At 44.1% G+C, this 23570-nt stretch overlaps 1 protein-coding gene and 1 pseudogene across 2 annotated transcripts in view; one reads left to right on the top strand and one right to left on the bottom strand.

The window, feature by feature from the left end:
* Ptcd2 (pentatricopeptide repeat domain 2) overlaps positions 1-23570 on the top strand; it is a 31397-nt gene that overhangs the window by 996 nt on the left and 6831 nt on the right. For both annotated transcript variants that reach the window (XM_085676786.2, XM_085676787.2), the window contains exons 2-8: positions 396-488; positions 3935-4064; positions 8830-8947; positions 12568-12646; positions 13017-13108; positions 15409-15522; positions 18846-18920. In XM_085676786.2, the coding sequence (XP_085532912.2) occupies positions 396-488; positions 3935-4064; positions 8830-8947; positions 12568-12646; positions 13017-13108; positions 15409-15522; positions 18846-18920 (701 nt within the window). The remainder of the gene's footprint in view (positions 1-395; positions 489-3934; positions 4065-8829; positions 8948-12567; positions 12647-13016; positions 13109-15408; positions 15523-18845; positions 18921-23570) is intronic.
* Positions 6834-7290, bottom strand: LOC125405184 (translation machinery-associated protein 7 pseudogene; annotated as a pseudogene).

Genomic DNA, 23570 nt, shown 5'->3' with positions numbered 1-23570 from the left:
CCAAGATAAGCCAAATAGAAAAAAAAGTGTGTGTGTGTGTGTGTGTGTGTGTGTGTGTGTGTGTGTGGTGTCTATGCAGTTACTAAGCCCTTACCTAGATGGCAAAAGCCCATTTGTTCTTTACTTCTCTTGTGTCAACCAGTCTTCACACTCCGTTAATCATTACCTACTTTCAAACATAAGACTTTTGCCAAGATTTGAATTCAGTAGTAAACTGAAGATGTTTGTTTCCTCACCAGAAATACTATAATATTTGTATCTATCTGGATGGATCATTTATTGATATAATAGGTAAAAAATGAGTTCATTGGAGTCAACCGAGCTCTATGTTATTTCTTAAGGGGAAAAAAAAACAATCAAAATAATTTCACTTATTTTCTTTTCCTATTCTTTAGCTAAAAGATACCTACTCACAGACAGCATTATGAAATTGAAGGAATTCCAACAGAAGAAAGTGGCTATTGCATATAACCTTCCCAGCACCAAAGGTAGTAGTAGTATCTGCTTTGTTGACTCTTTGATCCATTTGTCATCCAAATTTTCTGTTTTTCTCTATTTATTTCTTTCTAGACCTATCTCATGAAGGAAAAAAACGTGAACATTTGCTTAGTTTCCTAGTCTACCTTTCATCTCACAGTAGCCCCTCCCCCAGGATCCCAGGGAAATAGTGAAATTAGTCCTGTGCCCAGTTGTCTAGTCTGTGCCACGCAGAATATGATTTGAGGACCAGAATCAGCATCAATTAGGAGACGGATGGAGATACAAATGGAAGGGTCACAGATGATTTGTATACACTGTATAGTTCAAGAATCCTGGTGACTGGCTTTCAAATGTTGAGTAATCAATGGCGAAATGTAGACTTTGTGATCTCCTTGTAGGTAAATGAGACCACTGGGATGTGCTTTGAAAAGTCCATTATGTTTAGAGTTTATAGAAGAAGCAAAATTAGCAAACTGTTGCTATTAGTTGAGGCTGGTTAGCACTTTATGGTCATTATATTGTTGTTTCTTACTTTTGAGAGATAGGTCAGGAGCTAGGAGTGTTTGTTGCTGTTCCAGAGAACCTGAATTTGGTTCCTAGCACCCATATTGGGTGGCTCACATCTGCTTAGAACCCTTGCTTCAGGTGCATTAGGAGCCCACAATGACATCCTTTTCCATGCCACACTTCCTCTTCTGGTCTTTGCAGGCGGAAACATGTGCAAACCCACACTCAGACACATATATATGCTTATAATTTAAATATTTTTAAAATTTAAAAAGCAGTAAAAACCTGAGGACACGGGTTCCTTAGGCCCTAGTGCCTTTAGTCCTGGCAGTCTTGTGCGTTCATTTCCTCTGTCCTACAGGTGGGATTGTTTCAAAACTACAAGCTCCCTTATAAGCGTATCTAAGACTTCCTTCTGGCTTTTGTTGTTGTTTTGCTTTTTAAAGACCTCTTGTTTGTTGCTGTTGACTTGTTATAATTAAATTTGTTCTTAGCAGGCAGTTTCACATATGTCTTGATACATACTGGCCACTGTCACCCTCCACTTCCCTACCACCCGTCCAAATTCTTCTCTCACATTCATGTCTGTTTTGTTTTGTGACCCACTGAAGTTAATCCTGTTGACTTCTTTGGATATAGCTTCAACTTTCCTTCCTCTCGTTGCCAGATGCTGCTGAGCAGCTGAGAAACACTCTATGGCTCCACCTCTCCCATCCCAGTCTCCTCCCCCTGCTCTGCCAATCATGTTATGCCACTGTGGGATCCAGAGATTAGCCTTAGCAGTCTCGAGGAATACTTTTATCTCCAGCTGAATATGCTTAATGTGGGTTCACTGATGTGTCTCCTTTTTATTTCTTTTATATATTTTTAAAGATTTATTTTTACTTTATATATATATATGTATATATATGGGTGTTTTACTTGTATACATGTCTGTGTACCATGTGTGTGCAGTGCTCGCAGACACCAGAAGAGGGTGTTGAACCCTCCAAAGTGACGTTACAGGTTCTTTTTAACTGTCATGTAGATCCTGGGCACTGAGCCTGAGTCCTCTGCAAGAGCAACCAGTGCTCTTAACTGCTCTGCCATCTCCAGTCCCCCAACTTTCCTTTTTGTCTTGGGTGTTTTTTAATTACATGATATTTGTGGTTAGGAAGAACTCCCTGCTATGGGCTGCTTGTCATGTCTAATTGCCGTGGTCTTCATAAAGCTGTGACTGCTGTGAGCATGTTCTGATATGCAATCCAAAAGTCAGTGCCTGTCTACTCCACTGTCAGACCAATGGTTATGTAACCCTCACACTGTTTCAGCAGTTTTAGGAGCCCACAATGGCATCCTTTTCCATGCCACACTTTGTACAGACATTTCCATAACAGAGTTCATTGACATTCCTTCACCTCCATGAACTTTCATCTGTCCTGCTGCTTGGAATTCCAACAGATGTCAAAGTCAAAGTCGTCTTACTGTGTTTGTATTGCTCCTATGCTTTGTATACCAATAACCTGTCTTCCTGGGTAGACTTTCAGCTCTGTGGGAGGAGCCATTAACTTTGTGTGACAGACATATTGCTCTCATTGTGATTATATGGTAATACTTCAAAGCCAAACTTTTCAAGTCCAATTTACATTTTTTAAGTTCACAGTGTTTCTTAACAATTAAGAGGTACAGAATGCAAAACATTGCTTTGAAATCTTTTAGATAAAAATTGCTTAGAAATCTCTAAAGTTGCATTGTTTAGATCAAACAGGCATAGGGTGAAAATTAGGTTGCTAATGCCATTGCTTACCAACAGTTATGGTGCGGTGGACCCTGTGCCAGATGCTTTCTGTATATACCCTCATGTAATCCCGTGAGCTGTAGGTGTCACAGTCCTCTATTTGTGCCTGAGGAATGATGTCTCACAGACAAGGGTATTCACAGAGCATATAAGTGGAAGGACATAGATCTGCTCAGGTCCTTGCATCTGTAAAACAATCTCCTGGTTCTGAAAAGAAAGATCGAAAGACCCAGCGCCTTGGTCCTAAACCACATTGGTCTTTCCTGTACACTAAGAGCGGTGTGACTTGACTCGAGTCCTTGCATTGCAAATGGACATTGTGCGGCTACTTCAGCAGCTTTCATTCAAAGCTCTGGACTTGTAATCAATCCTGAGATACTCATGGAACTCTAGAATGAGAATAGCCCTGTCTGTTGTCTCCTGCGCTGTGTTTCTCAACAGTATTGAGGAAAGTAATCCACAGAAGCCATACTCCCTTTGGTGTTTGTTCCATAGAAGCGCAACTCTGGAGGTTCCCATCAGTGCAAAGAAGGGACCAAAATAGTGATGGCCTGACAATGATTCTGTCCCTAAAGAGCACTATTGGTTAGAGAACTGGTTTGGTTTTGTTTTTTTCCCCTCTGCCCATCCTATGGTAGTCTGGTTACAGTAAAGACAGGCCATGGGGTTGAGAGAGGAAAAGCTAAACAAATTGCAAGAACCCAAAATATTTCTGAGTTACATGGTCTGACTACTGTCTAAATCCATGATGGATTTGCATTTCCTTTTACTTCTCTTCTTGATCCTGCTCATTGATGGTCTGAGTGTCTGGCTGCACGTTCTCCTCTTCTCATGAGTCACCTGTGGTTTTTATTAGGACTGCAGTAATAGTTGTTAAACTTCTGTGTGCCTGCGTGTCACCTAAAGCATGCCAAAGGCACTCCTACCCTCCTCAGTTTGTGATTTCCAGAGCCTGGGGTGGACTGTGGCCCTGAATTCCCTATGGCACAAATGTGCCTTTTAGACTGTCTTCAGCATCCACTCCTCTGGAGGTGATGGCCAGTGAGGGACGCCGCCCCATGAGAGGTCCCTCAGTACCTGTTTGCAGTGAGCTGTGCTTGGGCTTCTCCCTGAGGCCAGCCTCCTCACAGTCCCACCTATCCTGAGTGGTCGCTTTGTGCTTTCTTTCAGCAATCTATTTCAGAAACTTGGAGGAGAAACTGACCCAGAACAAGCTCATCCTGAAGGAAGAACTGAAAACTGTGCTCCACTTGTGCCAGTCCCGGGAAGATGCGGAACTGGTGAAGAGTGTCATTTACAGGTGAGGCGTCCCTGAGGCCCTGCAGCCTTCATCGCTTCCCTCCCCACCCTTCCTAGAGTAGTCGCGTCCACTCTCAAGACGTACACTGTCCCCTCTACGCAGATGACTTCCAGACATCTTGTCCTGCTGCCTGCCTTCAACCTCGGATGTTGAAGGGACCAAGTGTAGGAAAGCAGCTCATACCTCATACCCTGCCCACAGACTGGCCGGTCCCTCCAATTACCATCCCTTAGCTCCTCAGCACACCCCAGTGCTCCTCTGATAGCCCCTGTCACACAGGGCGGGTATTTTGGAGCCTCTTTTCCTGGCTAGGATACGAAGTCTGTTCCTCTTTCCCTAGTACCAGTGGCCTCCTTGCCCTCCTTTCTGCCTGTCTTTTTTCTTAGGTATTAGTTGAGAGGGAAGGAAGCACTAAGCCAGTGTTCCTCAACCTTCCTAATGCTGTGACCCTTTGATATAGTTCCTCATGGTGTGGTGACCCCCAACCGTAAAATTACTTTTGTTACTACTTCATAACTATAATTTTCTACTGTTTTGAATTATGATAACTATCTGTTTTTCAATGGTGAAAAGATCATTTGACCCCCACAAAGGTTCTCGACCCACAGGTTAGCAGGTCCAAGAAGATCTTCCTTGAATTTCTGATGTTTCTGTGCTCATCCGTGTGTCCTGACCCTTCTCTCTCTAGTGCCTCACTGTTCCTTAGCCTGGTGTGAGCCACACAAACCCACACAAAACTGGAAGCTGCCAGACCTTGCAGCAGCAGCACAGACAGCTCAGCTTCTCCCGCCCAGTGGGATTTGTCTGGTCATACCAAAGTTGGATGTAGGGAAAGGGACCCCAGTCCTGGATAGCTGGGACAGCAGGTTCATGTGGGGAGGGATAAAAATGATGAAAATTATCTTTAAAGCCCGCTTGCAAAAATTTACATATTTTTCACAAATTTTTATGCAAATATTTCATAGTTTTAGTAGGTTTTCTTTTATATAGCGTGGATGTTTTTGCTTATTTGTCGGTTAGTTTTTGAGACAAGGTTTTGCTTTGTAGCTCAGGCTGGACCGGCCTTGAATGCACAGGTCTCTTGCCTTGGTTTCCTGAGTGCTGAGATTGTAGGCATGCATCACCACACTCGGCTCCTTCTAGTTCCAGTTAGTACTATATAGAAACAGTATTCTCTACATTAATATAGTCTACTTTATTCTTTTTTTTAAATATTTATTTATTATGTATACAATATTCTATCTGCATGTATGCCTGAAGGCCAGAAGAGGGCACCAGACCTCATTACAGATGGTTGTGAGCCACCATGTGGTTGCTGGGAATTGAACTCAGGACCTCTGGAAGAGCAGGTAGTGCTCTTAACCTCTGAGCCATCTCTCCAGCCCCTTTATTCTTATTTATATATCAAGGAGCCGTATTTTAGTGACAGTACAGAATTTATCTTAGTCCGAATCCTGTTGCTGCAGCAAAACATTATCACCAAAAAGCAAGGGTTTATTTGGCTTACGCTTCCGTATCGCTGTTCATTATTGAAGGGAGTCAGGATGGGAGCTCAGACAGGACAACAAGATCCTGGAGGCAGGGCCTGATGCAGCAGCCATGGTGGGTCACTGCCTGCTGACTTGCTTCCCATGGTCTTCTCAGTCCACTAGTCCAGGGATGGCACCACTCACCGTGGGCTGTGCCCTCCCCCATTGATCACTAATTGAGAAAATACCTTACAGCTGGATCTCATGGAGGCATTTCCTCAACCGAGACTCCTTCCTCTCTAACAACATTCCACCATATATTAGGTATTTTAATCAACTGCGCCCTGTTATCAGACATCTAAATTATTTCTAGTTTTTCCTCAGCACAACTAATGTCACGATGAGTAGCTCTAGAAAGCTTACGTACTCTTTGTGTTTTGGGTCAAAGAGTATATTAGTTTGTCATTACTGTAACAAAATGCCCAGGATAATCTGCATAGGGAAAAAGGAGATTGATTTGATTCACAGTTTCGGACATTCGAGGGCATCAGCTAAGTTCTACTGATGGTCTTTGGCTGTGCCACACTGTGCTGGTCAGTGCTGTCTCAATACAGGAAGTCATAAATGGGTAGGACCAGACTCGGGCTTTATATAACTCCTCTAGAACATGGGGGTTGGGAGTCATGTGAGATATACCTAATCCTTTCTGAGAGCAATTTCCTCAGTTGCTCTAAGGATATCCCATTAGATTTTACACAGGGGAATAAACTTGCAATACACAAACCCTGGAGAAACAAACTGAGTTTAAACTATGACACATCTACCAATAAACCTTCAGGCTGTGCCAGCAAAACTAATGCTACATTGTCATTTGACTCTGGCTATTCTCTTATTTTTCCTGTTACTGCCCTAAAGCCAGAAGATATCTCTAAGACTAACAACACAACAGGATAAAAATTCTGATCCCTCTACTTTCACGTTCATCACACACATCGAAGCATGACTCTGAGCTCTTCACTCACACTCCTGACACGACCCAGTTGTTCTTCTTTGTCACTTCGGTGAACGGCTGGACGGGTTGGTGCCTCTGTGGTCTAACCAACCTGCTTCTGCTCGTCCTGGGACTCGCAGCCCGCCCCTAGGAAAGGAGGTCATGAGCTGAGACAGACGCTCACCTTGATGGTGCCACAAGTGGGACCCTCACAATCTCGCTCCAGCGCTGGTTAGGTTACAGGGAGCTTTAGAGCCTCCTTTTTTTTTTCTTTTTTGTCATTTGTATTATTTATTTTATTATTTTTTTTTTTTACAAAAGTTTATTACAATGTACAACAGGCTCCAGGATAACACTTCATTCTAACTATAGGTGGCAATGATGTTATAGTAGGGAATCCAGATGTTTAACAGGCTTCCAGGATAACACTTCATTCTAGCTGTAGATGGCAAAGATGCTATGGCAGGGAATCCAGGTGTTTAAATAGGAATGGAAGAGGGTCACCATCATCTCAGATATGAGGAACAGCTGACTTTTTGCCAAATTTCTTAATTCCACCTGTGGCCAGGGGTCCCTTCCCCGCGGCCTTGGCTTTTAGCTCCTCCACTTTCTTCTGCTCCTCTTTTTGTTTCTGCTTGAAAGCCGTGTCTTCCTCGTCCATTTCCTCGGCCTGCTTCTTGGGCTGTTTCAGGGGCTTCTTTTTGCCACCTTCCCGGCCCGACATGGCGCCTCAGACACCCACTTCTCCAGACCCTGATCCTAAGCCCTAGAGCCTCCCTTTTATAGGCATTAACTTCCTTTTGAGTGTAGATGTCAATTCAAGGAAACTTTTGCTTTCTGTTTTTAATCTAGCACTAGTTCCTCATTTACTGACATTTATAGATTTGAAGATGCCTCGTGTTTCATATTACCTAGCGTTAAAGAATTGCCGCATGCCAAGGAAAATTTACCCAGTTCTCTTCAGACTTCTTGAGTCCTTATCTTCACTTCACACATGAGGAACTGATGCTCCGAGTGATGAACTGATTTTCTTACAGTTACATGGTTTTTAAGTAGAAGAGCTGAACTGGAGCCAGCGCGCAGAAGCAGACAGAAGTCGTTAATCACCACACTCTCTTGTCCTTCATAACTCAGTCCTCAAGCCTTGTGATGAAGCAGGTCACGTGTTCACCGTCACCGTATTTGGCAGTGTGAATTTACAACACTCCAGCCCAATGCCACTCCAGCTTCCTTCTGCTGTTTCAGCAGAAGGTGAAAAGGTTTTAGTAAAGTCAACTTTCCCGCTCATACTTTAAAGTCATTTATATCACAGAAATCTGACATGTGTGTGGTCATCTGGTGCTCACCAGGTCGTCATCTGAAGTGCCCGAAGCAGCAGTTTCAGAGGACTGACTGGCCACCTATAGAACTTACGCAGCATAGTAAGATATCACTGCCATTAAAATTAGCCTTCTCCCAGGACTTAAGATTTCAAAGTACATTTATTTTTTTTTAACCTAGGTGACCATAGATCATGTAGGCCCTTATCTGAATTTAGAAAAGCAGAGGTTGATGTAAGTTACAGTGTGCCTGTTGGTTGTGTGACACCCTATATGGTCATGAAGCCACCTCTGGAAGAAGCACAGGACACTCCCAGTGCCCTTCCTTTGTTCTGTACCCATCCTAAGGAGACCCTGCTGTTCTGTAACATTATACGCGTTCTTGGCCCAGCAGGTAATTAAAGGGATGATTACAGTGTGTGTTTTACTCCTTTTAATTCTCAGAGTATTTTGGCCTCTAACAAAACTCTTTTGTTTCAATGCCCAGTGTGTTAAACTCTGGAACCCCTAATTTTATTCAAATCCCTGTTTCTCCCGAATTGGGAGTTCCTTATTCTTTATTGTGTTCCCAGCACCTAGTAGAGCGCACACTGTGGTTTGTGTCTGTCCTTGTGGGTGTGTCTGGTATGTGTGGGGTATGTATATATGTTCATGTATGTGTACATGTGCATGTGAAGGTGAATACACATGGGTAGAGGTCTCAATCAACTATGTTCTTCGGTTGCCCTAAACCTTGTTTTTTGAGACTAGGTTTCACTGAACCTGGAGCTCTGTGATTAGCTACACTGGCTGTCCAGTAAGCGTTGAGAATCCTCCTGTCTCCAGCCCCCACATTGGAGTTCCAGGTGCATGCTACTAAGCCTGACTTTTACATGGCTGCTGAGATCCAAATTTGGGGCTTCTACTTGCTAGTTGAGGTCTCTGCGATTCCTGTGTCTGTTCTTGCTATACCCTATCTTTGCTCATAGAATCATCTTGATCACCAGGTACCATGCAGAGAACAGAAACTTCACTGTGGGAGAATATAAGTTTGGACCAGTTTTCATGAGGTTGTGCTACGAGCTGGATCTTGAGGACTCTGCAGTGGAGCTCATAAAAGATAAGGTTAGTATTTTCCAGTTCCTTCTCCTGCCAATTTGATCTTGTGTTCTTGGTTGCTCTTACAAAAGATATTTTTTATGGCATTTTATTTGTGGGTTTATTTGTTATTTTATATTATTTCAAGGTCATTGGGCTGAATAAATAAGCTCTCTGCGTTTGAAATGTTTCCGTAGAGTTGACTCACAAGGAGACTTACATGTGTCTTCAGAGGCATAACATAAAACAGAGGCCTGTTGTATATGTACTTTGGGTGTGTGCTGCCCTAGGGCATGTATCCTGTCTCTGGAGTTCAGAGGTGAATAGTTTCCGACCAGCCACTGATTTCATATCCTGCCCCTGCACTCTCTCTCTTGTTTTTTTTTGTTTGTTTGTTTGTTTGTTTGTTTTGATTGTAGACTGTATTTATAGCTGGTCAAGTTTTAAAATGTTTTTATATATTCTGGTTTCTTTTTCTAAAACACATCATAATTTTGCACATCAGTAAGATAATTCAGTGGATAAAGGCAATTTCCATGCAAGCCCAGCAACCTTAGTTCAATCTGTGGATCCATGCAAATGTGGAAGGGGAGAACCAGGCCTACACGGTTGTCGTCCGACTTCCATGCAAGCACTGTGGCACATACAAGTGGTAATAATAAATAAATTGTAAAAACATGTTTTAGTTACTTACTGAATATTTACTGTATCTTCTGCCTTCTCCCACAATTATTGTTGTTGTTATATAATTATTATTTCCACAACAGCTCTGTCACGGGTATGATTATTATTTCTATCTCCCAGAAGGTGAAACTGCATTAGAGGCATTATAAATTCTTCCATGACAAGAGACCTTTTGTTTGGGCCGTTGTCCACCATGTGCGATTAGTACATTTAGGAACTCCAGAGCGCAATGATTTGGCCTTGCTTCCTACTCTTTCTCACTTATTTGTTCTGTACTGATGGAACTTCCCTAGGCTTGACCGTTTTATTTCAGACAAGTAACCCAGGCTGTCCTCAAGCTTGCAATCTCCTGCCTCAGCCTCCGGAGGGTGTGATTATAGACATGTACCACCATGCCTAGCATTAGGGTTACCCTTCTTTAAAAACACCATGCATTAGGAAGGTGGTCATAATGAATTTAAGTAGAGGAAAGGTAGTTTAAGAACAGTTTCAACATTTGATCTTGTCTTCTACTTTGAAAAAAAAAAAAGAAGCACATACAGGGCCTGGGGAATACTCAGTGGATAAAGTGCTTGAAAGGAATCTGAGTTTGCTCCCCAGAACCCATATTTTTAAAAAGCCAATCATGGCAGCGTATACTTATAATCACAACTCCAGGGCAGCAGAGACTTGTGGATTCTTGGGGTTCATTGGCCAACCGGCCTGACCCACTTATAAGTTAGAAGCTGTTTGGGTTAAAAGCTCAACCCAGCCCCTGGAATCCATATATCCGAAGAGTCTGAATGTTCAGGTGGAAGTTACATCCCAAGCCCCCTCCCCTAGGAGTTGTCTCAGTCCAGACTCTGCCCCTGAGAAAGCCCATCAAACGATGACCCCTCCCCAGAGATGCTCAAGACCACTCCCACAGGGTATTTAAACAGTCCCCAGTGAAGAACGCCAGATGAAGACGGATGCTTAAAAGAAATCCCACACTAGCTCAGAATTGAGTATAATGGAGGATTATTTATTTAGGGGTAGACTGCACTTTACATCGGCATAAATAGTATAAGAGGCCATGCCCAAGTGGGCAGATAACTTAAATAGGCTACTGACAGTAGGAATTCCTACAGCATCCCAGAGAACAAGCACATGGTTTTCCCGTCTTCCTTCCCCGGCTCCTCTCCGAGAACTGGAAAGCCATCCAGGAGCGTTGGTATTCATTAAACCTGGGCTTTTTCTAATTTGGTTTGATTTGGTCTGATTTGGATTATTGTATCGGCGGAGGGGTTTATTGAATGCAGAAACTTTTCTGAAGTCAACGAGAGACTCTGCCTTAAAAAGAGTAAGGGGGTAAACAGTAACTAAAAACTGGTGTCCAAGGATGCTCTCTGGCTTTCACATGCATTGGCATGTGTGCACCCATACCCACACATACACATGATTACATGCTTGTATGTATGTCTTAAAATCTGGAAGATAAGCGGTATCTTTAGGGTTAGAAATATTAAAGCCTCACTTTTTCATTTAGTTTGTGTTTTATTATTTTAAGTAAATATTTTAATGTTACACTTAAAAGAAAATAAAACATTCTATTGTTATAAGTCAAAGTCATTATTGTGCCAGCGTAAACACATTGTAGGTAATTGTTAAGCCTGCTATATGGAATCCCACGTGTAGAGGTGGAGTGGCCTGAATCAGGACTAAGGGCAACCTCGCTTCTGTGAGTGTGTGCTGTCCCTCCACTGTCCTTGCTCTCCACAGCCCCCAGTGATGACGGAGATGGTGGCTGTTTTTCTCATTTCTCTTACTCCCTTGTTCGCCTTCTTCCTGACTTGTCCCTCAGCTCTCTAGACCAACACCCAGCACTTAGAGCAGGCCTTGCTGCCTTGTTGCCCATTCCTTATTCTCAGCATCTAGGATCTACAGCAGGTAGGAAGAGCAAAGGAGAAAAGCACTCACTGACATCTAAACATCATGTCACAGTATGGCACTCAAAGTGCTGGGAAGATGTCGAAAGAGAGGTAGTGGTCAAAGGTTATACAATCGATGTAAAAGAGTTGAACAGTTGTGAAACATGGTGGTCACGGTAACAATATAGTCTCTAAAAATTAGGAAGAGAATAGCTCTTAAGTTTCTGTGTACATAATACGTGTTCCCCGACTTAGCTCTTCTGCTAATGTATTTAAAACCGAATATAATGAGATCAGTACACAGATGTTTTTGTCTATTAAACTAAGTGAAAGTCCAGAACAAGGTTGAGAGGCACTGTTTTAGCAGGTGGTTGCCAGAGTGAGCTGCCCTGTGTTCCGTGTGGCAGCTGTTGTTCCGTGAGACATGCTCGCCTTCATTCCAAGTCAGCTTGCTGCTGCCATTGGACGCCACCCTCCTGATTCCACGCTGCTCATGAAACGGAACTCTCTTGCTTCCTGTCCAGTGTATCCATCCCCAAAGCTATGGCAGTGTTTAAAAGTGAAGCTTTAAAATATCCTTTGTATACCAGATTAACAGGGAGTTCAGGAAGTCACTAAATAAAAACCCGGAGAGCAGAGATTCTCAACCCATGTCGTAACTCTGGTGGTCCAACCACCCTTTTACAGGGGTCACCTAAGACCATCAGAAAATACCAGTATTTTCATTACAGTTCATAACAGCAGCAAAATTACAGTCACGAAGTAACAATGAAATAACTTTACGATTGGGGAAATCACCACAACATGAGGAACTGTATTAAAGGGTTGCAGCCTTAGGGAGGTTCAGAACCGCTGCTGTAAAGGGACAGGCCCTGCATCGTGGTTCGCACCTTTAATCCCAGCACAAGGGAGGCAGAGGTAGGTGGACCTCTGTGAGGCCGTCCTGTGGTCTGCACAGTGAGTTCTAGGATAGCCAATGCTACCTAATGAGTCCTAGTCTCTAAAAGGGCTACAGTATGTGGCACCCCCTTAATAGTTTAACTTCTGACCAAATTCTACCTTTTTCTTCACTAGCATTTACGAGGCTTCTTCCTGGACTCCACATCATTCAATATTTTGATGGATATGTTATTTACTAAAGGCAAATATGAAAGTAAGTACTGCAGTCTGTGGTTGTGGAAAACTATTGGGCAAGCAGCTGGGGTGGGAAGGACCATAGAAGTGACCCTTAGATTTCTGCTGAGGAACCCTACTGTGACCTTGCTCCTTAAATTTATAACATCAAATTGCATATGATGGAAATGAGTCACCTCAGATTACCTAAAACCTTAGCAGGTTTCCTATGTGTTTTTCTTGCACGACGTGATGATTTAGTTTAACATTTAGATAATTGCCACTTAACTTCAAGGAACGGCTTTGATCATGCTGAAATCTGCTTTTTGGTAGGTGATGCTGAACTGATTAGAATTTTGGGAACTGCCCATAGGTTCCTTTAACCCTGCTGGCCACTGTTCACTCGGCAGGTGCCCTGGAAGTATTGATTGAAATGAAAAATCAAGATGTGAAGTTCAGCAGAGACACCTACATCCTTGCGTTTGCAGTTTGCTACAAACTGGTAAGACTATTTCCCTTGCGGCTGGAGAGATGGCTCAGTGGTTAAGAGCATTGCCTGATCTTCCAAAGGTCCAAAGTTCAATTCCTAGCAACAACGTGGTGGCTCACAGCCATCTGTAATGAGATATGATGCCCTCTTCCGGCATTCAGGCATACATGCAGACAGAACACTGCATACCTAATAAATAAATAAATCTTTAAAATGAAAAAAATGAAAAAAGACTATTTCCCTTAGTGCTCAGGGCATTGGGAATTGAGTAGTATCTAAGAGAGGATTTTTTGCCTTCCTTCCCTCCTTTCCTCTCTCCCTTTCTCTCTCCTTTCCTTTCTTTCTTTCTTTCTCTCTCTCTCTTTCTCTCTCTCTCTCTCTTTCTTTCTTTCTTTCTTTCTTCAGTTACTTTGAAGTCTGTTTTCCATCTGGTACAAATAGTTTGATTTTAAATGTATCCATTTTGAGAAAACTCAAGTTAGCCCTGTCAGATATTTTGACCATGGGAAAAGCGATTATCTTTCGCCCCTCCTTGGCAAGCTTGAGGCTCATGAAAGCTAGAGACAAGTTTCTGCTGAGCTCCAGAGTCCCTCGTAGGTTACACTACACCAGATCACCTTCACCGTTGCCCCCTCCTCCTTCCGGGCGGACTCCACATACGATGGCTGTCATGTATTCTTTTTTTATGATTACTGTTATTTTATGTGTATGAGTGCTTTGCCCGTGTCTGTGCACCACATGCATGCCTGGTGCCCGTGGAAGCCAGAAGAGGGTTCTGATCTCATGGATAGTTATAAGCCATCATGGGTGCTGGGAATTGAACCCCGGTCCTACAAGAGCAGCCGGCACTCTCAACCACTCAGCCATCTCTTGAGCCCTCTACCTCTGACTTTTGTTTTTCCAAGCCGTTATAAACCTTTACACCACTTTCAGCTGCAGGTTAGAGTTGGCCCAAGGGCTCTGTTTGCGGACTTAAGGATGCGATAATACTTTTAAATCACCCGGCAATAGAATGTGGGTCATTCCCAGTGGTGATTCCTGCTCAGGCTTGCTTCACTGGGTGCATGCTGAAGTATAGAGAATTTAGTTCTGCTTCTTAAGAAGGGCCAGAAGATCTTTCTTCCTGTGTTGTATCCAAGAGTAACTTGTTTTATCAAGTGGAGACAAGTCTGGAAAAGGAGCTGCTGAGGTTCCCAGTCACCCCTGGCAACTGCCCCACGTAAAATTCAGACTTTGTTGAGAGGATTGAGTGGTGGGTCTGTCTTCACAGACACACAAATGTCAGGCTGCTGCTGCCATTGTGAACCCATCCACCTGTGGCAGCTCAGAGGCGGGGACTGGGTTTACATTGCTGTCTGACTGATTAGGGCATCACTTTCTTGGATTTAAAAATACATTTTCTTGTTTAGATGTATTTTATTTTATGTGTATGTAAGTATGTGCACCACATGTGTTCCTGGTGCTGGCAGAGGTCAGAAGAGGGACTCAGGTCACGTGGACTAGAGTTACAGACGGTTGTGTGGGAGCTGGGAACTGAACTCAGGTCCTCTGCAAGAGCAACCAGTGCTGCTGACTGCAGGGCCATCCCTTCAGCCCCCTTGGAGTTTTTTTTTTTAAGTCTCTGTTTTCATGGGATTCTTCTATACGTTACATTATATTAGTGTTACTGTTTTCAAGTATTTGACTTACCTGGAGACTTTCAAGCTGAAACTTCTCCAAAGGAGAGTCCCCTGTGTTACTGCTGTTACAGTGCTGGCCCCATTGTGGGGCTTAGGCCTAGAAACTTGCCTGCTGGCATGCAAAGATGCCTGCTTACGAGTGAAAACTGCCTTACGATGGAAATAGGCAAGCTGAACAATAAAATTAGTTTAGAGTTGAGCTGCTACCATATAAATAGTCTAGTCTGTTGCGGATGGCCTCTGCATAGCTTAATTTTTTTTGTTTTTGAAATTATATTGTTTCTTCTTCATTTTCTCCCCCCAAACCCTCCCCATATGCCCCTCCTTGCTCCCTTTCACATACGTGACTTTCTTTCATCAATTGCTGTTACATGCATATATGTGCATGTATTTACACATATATTCCACAGTACAACCTGCTCAGTCCGTGTTATTGTATGCGTGCTGTCAAGGATGTTGGATAGCCAATTGGTGTGCTCTTGCTCTTTCCCCAGTCCACATTGTCATGTCTGTTGAGTGACTTCAGATGGGCTGTGGGAAATTCTTACAGAAGGAAATCCGAGACACTAAGCTCTGATAATCATTACACTTGAAGGTTCCTGATGTTGACTGAGCAATCCCATCTTCTCACAGAATAGCCCGGAGTCTTTTAAAATTTGTACAACTTTAAGAGAAGAAGCCTTACTTAAGGGAGATGTCATCTCCAGGAGAGCATCCTGTTTTGCAGTGGCATTAGCTCTGAACCAGGTAAGGCCTTGGGGCAGAGGAGACGTAAGTGACGCAGAAGTGGGCAGGACGCTACTGCTTTCATTTGTTCTTGTTTTTCATTTTTCCCTCCTAACTGTATTATAAAGACATCCCATAATGAAAAAATGCCTTCGTTGCCACAGTAATTTGCTGCAAAGAACGTTTTTACTTGTGGCCAAAGACCCAGCATGCATTTCTATTTAGAGTGCGTAGGCCAAGATCTTGTGGAGAATCAAAGAAGGAAGCTGCAGTTTGAGAGAAATATCCTTGTTATAGTAACGATGGTACATGCTTCCTGTGTAGCATTCTCAGAGAGTGTTTTTACATCAGTAAGAACTCCCGAGTCAGCCCTTACTAGTTAGATCATCTAGTAGTCAGAGAGCATTTTTATGTTAGTAAGAACTCCCAAGTCAATCCTTGCTACTTAGACCATCTACTAGTATTTGTTAAAACTTTACTATTTCCTTAGTCCCGCATTCCCTTATTGATAAATGAAGCAACCACGACCCAGAACAAAATGGTGAAATTCTGAGGTTGATCTTAGTGAAGGACACAGGGCTGGAATGCCTGCTATCTTAAAGAGCCCCACCTCTGAGATTCCCTCTTAGAAGGCCCAAAAGATACGAAATACTTCACACATTTGCTGTGTGGCAAATGAAAGTCTTATGATAGGAAATTCTAGCCAAGCTAGGTTATTGCCCAACTAGCAAAGCAAGGCTAAAGAGTTCTTACTTAAAACTAGTTAGAATAGGTGCTTAGAACTGAAGGGTGATCGTTTCCTTAGTGCTGGGGAAGGCTTAGGGGGATGCACTCCTACCAGACATGAACTATGCATGATCAGCTTTCCTGTCTGTCAAGGAAGCTGTTTCATGTCTTCCTGCTCTGCCAGGGGCTGACGTGGACCGAAGTCTCATCAGAGACACATGTCCCCAGTCTTTTTGTAGCTCTTGTAATTTGGCTATACTGAAGCATAAGTCATCCCTTCAGAGCACAGATAAACCCTGCTGTCACCTTTGTGAATCTCTCAGCTGAGCGGTGCCCAGGACCCTCCTAGGTTATAGTGATCATGTTACCGACTTCAGCCTCGGCTAATAGCATCACTGCCTTTGTTTTTGTTGTCTGTGTATTTTTATCACGTTTGCACTTGTGTACTAATGCCTTTTTAGTCTTCTTATTTGAAGTCTCTCTGAATTGTTATGGTTTAGGAATTTCTTTTATACGCTGCAGAACCGCAACTTGCATTTATAATATGACGTTAGTCTTTCTTAGTCTGTTTATATTCATAGGACATGAATGATCTAACGTGGAATTTTATTTGGGATGCTTTGTATTTTTAGCGTTTAATATATGGCATGTGGTAGTTTTCAGTGGTTTCTACTACTGCTGTACTGGCTACTTTTACAGCCAAGTTGGCAAAATTATGAATGAAGCAGAAGGACAAGTGCTTGAAGGACAGAGACTTTCGTGCTGTGTGTCTGAAAGGGGAATGCAGTGTTTTGCTGCAGGTGACTTGCTCGGTTTGTAGACACTGGTTGTCAGCCAGCGAGATAAACAGGAACCAAAAGGTGTGTGTAGGGGGGGCTTTCTCTTCTTGTGTCCCTGTATTTCCTTATTAGCTATCTGCACTAGAGGCCTGAAAAATTGGATTGGGAATTTATCTTTTATTGTGAACTTTGGAGAACTGGATGGAAAGGTGGCTCTGCAGGTCATTCCTTGTCCATGTGTCCTTCCTACTGGTTACTTCAAAACCATGTTACTACTGACTTTCCTCAATCTAATTCCTTTGACAGTAGTGAAGTTAATGGGTTTTCTCTTTCTTCCTCTTTGTTCATCTCTGTCATGGAATTTAAATTGCTATGCTACCTCTTATGTTGCTTGCTTTTCTCTTAAATATACTCAATTTATTGGCTTTAAATAGGAAATAAAGGAGAGGAAATGAACACTCTAGTTTGAATTTCTCCTGCTCTTGTTTTCCTTTTGTGTAGTTAAGGCCTTCCTTTCCATTTGGATAGCACACTCACTGTCCTGTAGCCATATTCTGCACAGTTGTGGTCCTTGACGTCTCGGTCTGTTGTTCACTGCTACAGCTTGCTCCCATGTGTGTGCTCTCCTTTGCCTACGATGTGCCTTCCGATAAGTTCTTCCAACAAACACTTCACCTGAGTTCTTGACGTGTTAAGACATTTATTTTTGTACTTACCCTACAGTCTTGCCAGAGTTAACATTTTGAGACAGCGCTTGCTTTTCTTGAGGGTTTTTGTTTGTTTGTTTGTTTTTGAGCTTTGGTCTTTTGTTATATGTCTTGCTGCACTGCTGTGGAGAACTCTGCCTGGTTCCATTTCTGTGGCTGATTGATGTGATCTTGTTCATCATTCTCACTTTTAGCCTCCGTACTCATGAACACGCTGTTCTACTGCCGTTTTCTCTAAGTATTCTCTCAGTTTTCTTTCATTGTGTCCCTTTTCTCTTTTATTTTTTTTTAAAAAACTCTCTTCACGCAGTTCTTATGCTGATTCCTTTTGATTACTCATCCCTCAAAAATATAAATTTCTTTTCGAACACCACTGACAGTAAATTTAAGTCAGAGAGACAGAAGCACCAGAGCCCCAGTCCAGCTGGACAGGCTTTCCTTGGTCCCTGTTGTAACCGCAGTCCTGTGTACGGATGCCCACACTTGTTTCTCGTGATCTGTAGCAACAGGATCTTGGGATGCGGCCTCTTCTCTGTCACTACCAAAGAGCCTTTCTGCCTCCTGCAAATACAGCATTGTCATGGACATCCTCCCCACTCACCTGTGCCTCCCCAGGGGCCCCAGTCTGCCCCTTGCCTCAACTCCAATCTCTGCAGGCCAGCACTTAGGTCACGGACTCTAGGCTGGACTGATAGAGAACCTCCTAGAACCTAGAATGTATAGCCCCTTCCTGTAATGTGTAGGTCCTTGCAGGGCTCCATCTCCAAGAATCTGACAATACCCATGTCTTGTTGGGTTTGAGGCTTCACTGATTATGCCAGGATGAGGTTCGCTCTCTGTTTCTTCTCATTGTCATTTTTCCTCAAAGTCGGTTCCAAGAGGAGAAGGAAAGGTGCCAGTTTAATACCTCTCAAAAACTAGACTCAGAGAGATTGCTAAAGCATAGGATACCATGCCACTAGGTAAAACCCTTTATATAGTTTGTTTAAGTTTGTGTTTTAAAGAATCCCATTGTTGATTTAAAACTCTGAGGCCCTGTGCCTGGGAGCATCCTGCTTTCTCTAAGTAATATGTAGGAGAATGGAGTGATGGCTGCATGCTCTAGGGTTATGACTTTTGTTTTTCCTTCCAGAACCAGGTGGAAAAAGCCATGTCCATTTTTTCTCAAATCATGAATCCAGAGAGTATAACCTGTGCTAACTTAAATGTAAGTGATTGCCTTGTACTTTAAATGAGTTGGAATGTGGTAAAATGCTTGCTGTTTTTGTCTGTGTGCAATGGCCTAATTGTCCAGCGTTGGCATTGAGTTGAGAAGAAGTCATTTACTAAGCCTGAGAGCAGGGAAGAGCCACTCCTGTGAGAGAAGTCATCACCACAGGCTTCTGGGAGTTTATTGATGGTGGTGTGCTGGGTCTGCTCGGCTGTGTGGCAGGCACAAGTGAGAAGGCTGTGGGTTTGAAGAGGGGTGGTTGGGCTGACCAGACTCTCCCAGGCCGTGGTGAAGTCTGCGTGCTGACTGCATCCCATCTGCAGCAGCTGATTTGTGGTGTGCCTGTGACTGAGAAGCCGGTGTATGTGCTGTCTTAGGTTTCTTAGGTTTCTATTGCTGTAAAGAGACACCATGACCATACAACTCTAATAAAACAAAACATTTCATTGGGGTGCCTCACAATTCCAGAGGTTCAGTGTTTTGTCTGTATGAATATCTGTGCGCCATGTGCACACCCTGTGCCTGTGGAGGTCAGAAGATGTCGGATCCCCTAGAACTGGGGTTATGGGTGCTTGTGAACTGCCTGTGAGCACTAGGAACCTAACCTGGGTTCTGTGCATAAGCTACAAGTGTTCTGAGCCACTGAGCCGTCTCTCGAGCCCTTCAGGTCCCAAGTGCTCAAGGTCTTGTCTTCTAAACAATCCAGGACTTAAGCTGAAAAGTTATCTTTTCAGACTAGAAATGGCACTAGTGTGACATGAGCTAGTTCACAACCATGCAGTGGGTGTCTCCAGACAGGGGAGTGACCAGACAACACAGCCGGGCTGCAGAGCAGCTGAGGAGAGTGAAGGAGACGTGCTAGGGCAGGGGCTGAAGTGTGTGTGTGTGTGTGTGTGTGTGTGTGTGTGTGTGTGTGTGTTCGGTGATAGTAGAAGTGAGTCAGTAAGGCACACCTTGAAGGCGCCATCTGCTCTGGTTCCAGCCCGAGCTCACCCAGACCCAGCCAGATGGAGGAGCTCTGCCCCAGCCTGTGCAGCCAGCCAGGCCTCTTCCCGCCTCCACGCCCTCCTTTAATTTGCTTCTATTGGCTATTTTGTCACATGGCAAGAAAAGTAACTAATACAGGTCAGCTGTGGGGCCGTGTTCTGGAGGAGGGGCTATGGGTTGTAGCTGGAAGGACTGTGCTTTCCACAGATTAATCTTGCTGAGGCTTTCCATGCAAAGACCACACTGCTGACTATAGCCGCCCCCTACTAGCTCTGAGTCTTTGGGTCCAGTTCACAGATTCTTTAGATTTCATGTATGATCTTAGTTTTCTAAGTGTACCATGAAAGCTTACCTACTTCTGAAAGCCCTGGGGGCACTGTACAGGGGTACATCTGAGGGTAATTCCTGTGGGCAGAGCAGAAAGTTATTACCTGTAAGTATTGCTGTGTTTCCTCGTGATCGTGGAGCTCTGCCTAGATCCCACTCTAGGACTTGTCACAGACAGACTCCTGTTCTGAACTTAGTATGGAGCACTAAGTGCTCCCCGCCCTGGGCCAGCTACTTCAGATCCATTCTTCAACCATGACATCAAAGGGACAGCTGCTGCTTTTGTCTTCTCGGTTCCCGTTAGATATGGACAGCTCTTGTGTCCAGGTGCATAGCCACCTCCTAGAGTGACTGCAGATGGGACAGGGGAGTTGCTGGCACTAGGGAGGAACTCCCCCTCTAGCAGCAAAGCCAGCTGTGTGGCTCTAGTGCTAGGGAGGAGCACTGCGCGTGAGCGTGCGGGCAGCGATGCGGTGTATGAGTTACTGTTGACTTTCCCTGGAGTAGAGATGGTGTTGGTGGTAGGACGCTGAAGAGGGTGAGATAGCCAGGTCTTAATTTAATTTTAGCTAAGGTAACAGACTAGACGCTTTGTGATTTGTTAGTTCTGTAGAGTTCTGCTGGAACAGTATCACTCATTGGTGCTGATGTGGAAAGGGATGGTCCAGGTCGAGAGATTCGCCAAGTTCTCACAGTTCAGTAGATACCAGGGCTAGGGTTGGAGCACAGACAGATGACTGCAAAGCCTGGGTCTCCCACCTCTCTGGGGAGATGAGACCCATGAAGACAGGAAGGAAGGCTGTGCCTGTCATCCAGGCCTGGGACTCACTACTCCTGAGTAGTCTTGCCAAAATCACAGGACTGACAGGCACAGCCCACTGCCGCTCTGTGGGTTTAGATTTCTGTTTCTGCCTGTCTCTCACAGTTGTTGCAGAAGTATAATAATGCCTTTTTCCAAATGAGAAAATGGTTTGGTGGAGACACACCTTGAGCCGTTGAGGGGAGAAATGTGTCCACAACTGTGGCTACGGTGTGGGGCTCATGCACTTGCAAGGCAGCTTCTGTTCTCTGATGTGGGAGGACAGCCAGCCAACACATGGATAGGATCAGCGTGTTGTGGTTAAGGAACCTTGAACTAATGTTATATTTGATTCTCTTTGTGAATACAGTCAAGGAATTATCCATTATTTGGAAACTTTAATGAAACAGTCTTATTCTTTAAGAATTCCCACTTGGGAAACTTGCAGATATCCGACCTAAATTCCTCGTGCCGCACTATAAGCCCGTTTCTTCGTACTCTGGGATGACGAAGAAGAGGCAGTGTGCGCCCTGAGGCGGCTTTCAGATTCCAGGTCCTTTACCAGCCCGAGCTGTAAAATGACACACAGGCTTCAGCGTTTCCAAGGCTGTCATCTACTTGGAATCCTTACACAATCTGTGAGCCTGAGAATGGGCTGGCAGTGAGAGCCTATTGAGTCAGTATTAGTAAAATAGATGAAAGTTTTCTTTTTCTTGGTGTGTTTTAAAAATCAATAGCTTACATTTAAATCTTTTGCTGTTGTGCATTAGAACTTGAACTTACTTAATCCTCCCCCAACTTAATTTTCTTTTTATCTGAATTACTTCTGCTGCCTGTGTAACCCAGAGGAGCTGGTTTCTCATTTCCCAGTGGACACTTGCTGCATCCTGCACTCAGTAATCTATGAGCTCACCTAGACACATGCATGCTGACCCTAGCCTGTCAGTCTCAGAAGCACCACGACCTCTCCTTGGCAGTGCTGCCTGGTGAGCTGCTTCCCTTGAGGTTGTGTTTGTCTCTCGGGAGCCCATCTGTGGGAGACGTAGCCTATGGTGTGATGAGAGTGAGGCAGGAGGCTTTAAGATGTAGTTAGTGCCAGCATGAGTCACCATCCCTGTGTGAGGAGCTATTGGCAATTAGTGGTGTCTGGAGGATGCAGAGTCGTTTTCCATAGGAGTGTAGCCACTGTAACCCACCGGTGAGCTAGCTAATAACCCATGCATGTGCAACCCTAATTAAACTCAGGTTAGTTTTTAAAAGGACACGAAAGTAGGAGGGGCGTGTTGGGAAGAGGGCGTGTTCCAGAGGGAGTGGCGTGGGAGAAGAGAGAGGAATGGAAGGTGGGTGTGGTCAGGCTTCGTTATATACATGTAAGACATAGTTCTGAAAATACAGTTTTGAAGTTGGAAGGAAAAGGCAGTGCCTAGAGAACAGCACTGCGAGGTCACTGGGGGTGTGTCAGGAGGAATGAAGGTGGTTGTAAGAACGTTGTAGAAGCCTCGTCAGGCCCCACCATCTGCCCTCTGGTTTCCACTCTGAGGTGCGATCCTTGCTTTCACCTCTGCGTATTCATTGCCACCTGCCATGGTGTGGCTCAGGGGAGAGCGTCTTCCCTGGCTGAGCTCGGGGCAGCCCCAGGCCCTGAACCTTCAGAACTGTGAGTTGACGACCTTCTTCCCTTCCGTTCTGACAGAGAAAATGCAAACACTCCACAAGCAGACGTTACGAAAGAGGGGGCGAAACAGTACAGCTAGTTTTCAGTGTGGAAGAGGAGACGCTGCCTCTCCTGGGGACCTGGGCTGTAAAGGTGTTCCTTCCTGTTGGTGTAATAATTTCTAGTTTAAAAACTACTAGGTTTTTATTTTAATGTATGCATGTCAATCAATATAATATAATATGGTGTATTTCCATGACTAATTGCTATGCATTTATTCAATATGTGGCTTTAGATCAATTATTTCTAGTGTTAAGCAAAATTATTTAGTAACTAGCAAAGGAAAGATCCAGTTTTGGGGAAAATACATTTTGAAACTAACACATCACTGACTAACATTGGTCGGTGACTTCTCAGTTACTCTCATTTTTTTAAACCTTTTCTCCGTGTCTCAAACTGTCCTGGTGAGTACTGACGATTGGAGGAAAGCGAGCCTTGCTTTTCCGTGTGCTGGGTGTGCCAGGCTGATGGCGCCCAGTTTTGAAGGTTGTTAATGGGTGCAGTGCAGATGGGTAGGCTTCTCTGAGACTTCAGCCAGCTTCCACTCCACCTGGCGCAGGGTGTGTGCTGCAGTTAACCAACAGATGAAAGGTGCTGCCTTCCTCCAGCCAGACTTAGGGTACAGTGTGATCGTCATGGCCCTTGATCCTAGGGGAAAGAGGAAAGAGGGTGGAGGGAATGCATGTTTGCCCTTGTACGTCCTGTGTGCTGCTTTTTCACTTCATGTTCACGGTCACACAATGTGGGACTCTAGACGACTGCTCCCATTTAACAGATGAGGACGCTAAAAGCAGAGTTTGCAGCTAGGAGTCACATAGCT

The sequence above is a fragment of the Myodes glareolus genome, chromosome 15, assembly GCF_982192425.1.
Source record: "Myodes glareolus chromosome 15, mMyoGla1.1, whole genome shotgun sequence".
Taxonomy (NCBI): Eukaryota; Metazoa; Chordata; class Mammalia; order Rodentia; family Cricetidae; genus Myodes; species Myodes glareolus.
Note: the sequence above shows the minus strand (reverse complement) of the source record. Positions and strands in the feature narration are given on the sequence as shown.